Below are 5,636 nucleotides of genomic sequence, written 5' to 3'. Positions count from 1 at the left end.
ATGTCTCAGTTTATCCAAACAGCTAAAGGTTGACAAAATTAGCAAAGGCAAACAGGCCAGACATATATCTCCAAGTCAGTTTCTGCTAACCTGAAGAGACCTTAGGAATTTATAAATCTTATCAAACATATTTTGTTTCTTTAAAAAAAATTTTCAGAAGCCTGGTGTTGAACACAATTAGCAAAGACATAATGGTTAGACATGCGTTTCCAAGACAGTCTCTGTTAACCTGAATAGACTTGTATAATCTTAAGAATTTATCATTATATAAGAATACACTCCAGCCAGGTGGTGGTGGCACACGCCTTTAATCCCAGCACTCAGGAGGCAGAGGCAGGCAGATCTCTGTGAGTTCGAGGCCAGCCTGGTCTACAAGAGCTAGTTAGTTCCGGGACAGGCTCCAAAGCTACAGAGAAACCCTGTCTTAAAAAAAAAAATCCACTATAATCCAAAATATTTTAGAGCCCCATTGTTGCCTCCTTGGTGTAAAAGGGAGATACGATAAGCAGAGGATTCGTTCAGTAGACTAAGAAGTTTTATGAATGCCGCCTTAGTTGGTTTATACCACCTGGTCATCTTAATCAAGATGGTGGTGAGGTCCATGGCATGGACTCTTTTTTAGCCTTAGAACAGTTTGCCGCCAGCCACAAGGTTGTTTCCATCCTGATGAGGCCATCAGCCAATATGGAGGCGACTCTCAGGGCTGCTATTTAAAAACATCCACCTTCCTAAACAAGAGTTGAATCCCAGTTACACATAGTGAATTATGATTGCACATGTATATATTTTTAAAAGCATCAACGCTTTGTTACAAGTTTTAAGCCTTTTGTTCCATATTTTGCAGAATTTTAACCACACCCCAAAACTCATAAATCCTAAAGTTTGCACAATAGGTTTTAGAGATTTTTCTTTTGTTTTGAGCAGAAGTTAGTCATGACGATAAAAGATTTTCAGGAGTGGAAAGTAGAACAGTCTTAGGGTTAGACTTTTGGAAGTGAGAGCAGAGAAAGTTCAGACATAAGAGACTCTTTGGGATCATTTGTTGATGCCGTGGCAATTGTTAGGATCTGCGGGAATTTAGAGGTCGAGTGTAGTAGCACCAGCCACTGAGCTACACCGAGTCGACAGTGGGAGGGTTGTGAACTGTCCGCCGGCTCAAGAGGGAGCCAAGGCAGAATTACCCTCAGAAGAGCATCATTAGGGGAGCACCTGTGACCGCGGATGTCAGGAAAAACAGTGGCCATGTGTGATGGGAACCTGAAGGAGAAGCCTCCATGCCCCTAAAGGGAATATCTGACTTTTAGAGATTTCCAGGTAGAAGCAGTTTCCTAGTCTGGGTGACTATGGCTGTGATGGCTTATACACCATCCATGTTCTTCATGGAAGAGGGCAGGACAGGATCTCACACAGGGCAGGAGCCTGGAGGCAGGAGCTGATGCAGAGGCCAGGGAGGGGCTTGCTCCTCATGGCTTGCTCAGCCTGCTTTCTTACAGAACCCAGGACCAGCAGCCCAGAGGTGGTACCACCCACAGTGGGCTGCGTTCCCACACCCCATTGATCACTAATTAAGAAAATGCCCTACAGCCCTATCTTGTGGAGGCATTTTCTCAACCGAGGCCCCCTCCCCTCAGATACCGCTTGTTGAGTTGATGTGGGCTAGCCAGCACAGGTGTGCAGTTCCACAGTGTGTGATACAGCCTGGCTTAGCTTCCATGACTCCTGCAGTGGGTGGTCTAGACAGAACCATAAACAGTGCCATGGAGCTGCAAGGGAGAAGGGCTGGGCTTGCTTCTCCAGTAGGGGCCTGCCGCTCTGGGGCCTGATCTCTGGAGAAACTGGAGTATAAAGTGGAAGTGTGTTAATATTCTGCTGTTCTGAGGACTGCTTTCCAGACCAGGATGGCAGTGCAGAAATTTTTTTTTCCTGGCCTGTTAGCTATGGCCTTCAGTCTACAGGAACCATACAACGGAGGAGAAATATTTTTCTTCCCTGTTATTAACACAATGTATTGTAGAAATTGGAAATATTTTAACTCAATAATGAAAAGTTGTCTGAGGTATAAAATGAAACCTTAGGGTTCCTCAGATCTAATGGCCCTGTGATCAGGATTAATGTCATGGGAAGGTTTGGAGGCCTGTCTGGACTTCAGCCTGGGTTGATGGAGGCAGACAGGTCCCCAACCAGGGAGGACAGCTCTGCCCTGACTTATTCTCACCTCCCCTTCTCCTCTAGCTGAGCCTGTGGTAACTGTGTACCCGGCAAAGATGCAGCCTCTGGAGCACCACAACCTCCTGGTCTGCTCTGTGAGAGGCTTCTACCCTGGCCAGATTGAAGTCAGATGGTTCCGGAATGGCCAGGAGGAGAAGGCTGGGGTCGCGTCCACAGGCCTGATCCGGAATGGAGACTGGACCTTCCAGACCCTGGTGATGCTGGAGACGGTTCCTCAGAGTGGAGAGGTTTACACCTGCCACGTGGAGCATCCCAGCCTGACCAGCCCTGTCACAGTGGAGTGGAGTGAGTGGGAAGCTCCTGACCCTGAGAATCCCCGCCCACCTGGGGGGACGTGGCTTACCCCTGCCTGTCAGTTTTCCTGACCTTGCTTAATCCTCACCCACATGGAAGGGAGCCTGGCTTACTGTTTGTCAACTCTCTCTGTCCACACACTATTTCCACTGGTTCTGCACTGTCCTCCCCTGGCTGCAGCCTCTGCCTCTGGCTGGGTTGTGTTTCTGCTGCTGCTCATGGAGATGATGGACAAGGAGCAGCGCAGGGTCATGGCTGACCTCAGGGACGTCCAGTCTCAGCTCTGCCTTTGCTTAGCTCTGTCACCCTCAGGACTGTGCATCCTCAGAGCTCAGAGGCTTCCTGTCAGCTCAGCTCAGGGTGGTCATATTAAATCTCTTCATGCTGGGAACCTCTTGCTGTTTGACTGCTTCCAAACATCACCAGGAGTGTTCAAGTCTAGATCCCCTAGAACAGGCTTCTTTCTCGGTCTCAAAGCTCTGAATCTCAAGGTCCCAAGTGGATGCAAGATTTGGGATAAAAACCTCTAAACCTGACTTCCCTTCTCAGGGGCTCAGTCCTCATCTGCACAGAACAAGATGCTGAGTGGAGTCGGGTTCTTCGTGCTGGGTCTGTTCTTCCTCGGGCTGGGGCTGTTCATCTACTTCAGGAACCAGAAGGTAAGGAGCCTGGTGGTGGCCAAGACTCCATAGCATTTCAGAGAAGAGACATGACTTTGTTCTTAGAATGTCATTGGTGCTGTGGTCTCAGGTGTCAATGGACCCTGAACCCAACAGTCTGAAGTTACTAGATTGAACCCTAAGGGTTGATGAAAGATGGAGATGGGAAAGTTAAGTTGGTTCTAACTTGAGAACTGGGAACAGAGGAAGAGTGAAGGAAGAGCCACTGGTCTGGTGTGCCTGAGGCTTCCTGAGCCCCTTCTCTCTGTCCACACTCCCCTCGGCCCTGCCCTGTGATGGCAGCTCAACCTATGGGAACAGGTGTCTGGGGACAGGTCTGCCTCCATGCACTTAGTGTCTGTTTTACTCTCTTCTCTAGGACAGTCTGGACTCCAGCCGACAGGTAACAACCTTCAGTCTTCCCTCAGAGACAGATCTGCCTTCCCTACAGTGTGGGGTGGGGTGTGAGGGACACCAGGCAGACACACAGGGGAAGATAGAGACCCTAGGGCCTGACCAGGGAGTTTGCTCTGAGAGCCTTGTTTCTGCACAGGCTTGTTCTCTGTTCAGGACTGTGCTGTGAAGCAGCGCAGACTTGGAACTTGAGACGTTCTCTCTGCTCACCACCACACTGTCAGGGAAGCCTGAGCGGGGAGAGAAGACACTGCAGAGTTCGGTCTGGAAACTCCACTGTCCCCTGTGCTCTGCAGGACTCCTGAGCTGAGCCTAGGTGACAAGGCTGAAGGAAGGAGCTCTTTTGTCTTCATATCATTAAATCTTTTCCTTCTGGGCTCAAGTTCCCCCACTGACAGTGCTTCCCCAGGACCTGCCTGCCTTCTCCTGGCTCTGGACTCTATAGACGTATGCTCCCTGTCCAGCCCCTGGCCTCAGCCTGGCATCCTCTGGGACAGAAGTAAGCCCATTTCCACCTGCCCCTCACCTGGTGCATCTGAGCCCATCTATGATGTGGGATTCCCCTTTGTATGCTGTTAATATGTTTTATTGTCATTGGTTAATAAAGAAGCTGCTTTTGGCCTATGGCAATGCAGAATAGGGCAAGGTGGGAATTCTAAGCAGAGATAGAGGAGAAAGAAAGGCGGAGTCAGGGAGACCGCCATGTAGCTGCTGAAGGAGAAAGATGCCCGCCGGATACTGCTGAAACCTTGCTGGTAGGCCATGACGATTAATAGCAATCCGTTAATTCAAGATGTAAGCTAGCTAGAAATATGCTTAAACTATTGGCCAAACAGTATTGTAGCTAATACAGTTTCTGTGTGACTGTTTTGGGTCTAGGCAGCCAATTACTGCCGCAATACCGGCTGTCTTGGATAGTTTCATGTTGACTTGACATAATCTAAATCATCAGAGAGGACGGAACCTCTACTGAGAAAATGCTTACGTAAGACTGAGCAATAGGCAAGCCTGCAGGACATTTCCTTAATTAGCGGTTGATGGTTGAGGGTGGGAGGTGCTGTTCCTGGGCTGGTGGTCCTGGGTCTGTAAGAAAGGAGGTGGAGAAAGCCATGAGGGAGCAAGCCAGTAAGCAGCTCTGCTCCATGGCTTCCTGTTCATGCAACAGCTCCTCTGCCAGGTCCCTGCCCTACATGAGTTCCTGTCCTGACTTCATGAATGGACTGTGTGGTGGTTTGAATGTAATTGGCCCCCACAAGCTCACAGGGAGTGGCACTATTAGGAGATGTGGCTTTGTTGGAGTGGGTGTGGCCTTGTTGGAGAAAGTACATTAATGTGGAGGCAGGCTTTGAAATCTTATCTATGCCTAAGCCACACCCAGTGACTCAGTTTACTTCTTGCTGCTGTAGGTCAAGATTTAGTACCGTCAGCTCCTTCTCTAGCACCATGTCTGTCTGTGCGCCGTTATGCCCCACCATGGTGATAATGGACTAAACCTCTGAAAATGTAGGCCGCCCCCATTAAATGTTTCCCTTACACGAGTTGCCGTAGTAATGGTGTCTCCTCACAGCAATAGAAGCCCTAACTAAGACAGAAGTTGGTACCAGGAGCGGGGGATTGCTGTGATGGGCCTGGCCAGCTTTGGTTTGAAGGAGTATGGACTTGGGGCTGTGGGTTAGAAAAGCAGTTGGATGCTTTGAGTGCTACTTATGGGTCACACTAGCAGGAGCATGGAAGACAGCGGTGCTGAGTGTGATTTGACGAACTGTGGGGCCTGGCCCAAGAGGTTTCAGAGGAGAATATTAATATGTGACCTAGAGAGTGTTGTGATATTTTGAAGAATGTGGCTGCTTTTTGCTCTTGGCCAAAAAAGTCTGACTAAGGCTTAAGTGAAGAGTTTTGCATTAATTCCCTTGGCAGAGGAAATCTCAAAACAGCCTATAGTATAGACTCTGTCATGTGGTTATTGGTGTTAGTTCTAATGAAGATTTACAATGAAAAGTACCAAGTTTAGGCAGTGAAGAAAATGAAAAGTTTAGGCAG

The 5,636-nt window shown here is 48.8% G+C and overlaps 1 protein-coding gene across 1 annotated transcript in view; it reads left to right on the top strand.

The window, feature by feature from the left end:
• LOC126494858 (HLA class II histocompatibility antigen, DR beta 5 chain-like) overlaps positions 1-4,154 on the top strand; it is a 12,316-nt gene extending 8,162 nt beyond the window's left edge. Inside the window, exons 3-6 of the mRNA XM_050132305.1 lie at positions 2,233-2,514; positions 3,073-3,182; positions 3,562-3,585; positions 3,893-4,154. Coding sequence (XP_049988262.1) covers positions 2,233-2,514; positions 3,073-3,182; positions 3,562-3,585; positions 3,893-3,901 — 425 coding nt within the window. The 3' untranslated portion in view covers positions 3,902-4,154. The remainder of the gene's footprint in view (positions 1-2,232; positions 2,515-3,072; positions 3,183-3,561; positions 3,586-3,892) is intronic.
• The last annotated feature ends 1,482 nt before the right edge of the window (positions 4,155-5,636 follow it).

The sequence above is a fragment of the Alexandromys fortis genome, unplaced genomic scaffold (assembly GCF_014885135.2).
Source record: "Alexandromys fortis isolate MF-2015 unplaced genomic scaffold, M_Fortis_MF-2015_v1.1 scaffold_420, whole genome shotgun sequence".
NCBI classification, from domain to species: domain Eukaryota; kingdom Metazoa; phylum Chordata; class Mammalia; order Rodentia; family Cricetidae; genus Alexandromys; species Alexandromys fortis.
This window is presented reverse-complemented; position numbering and strand designations above follow the sequence as displayed.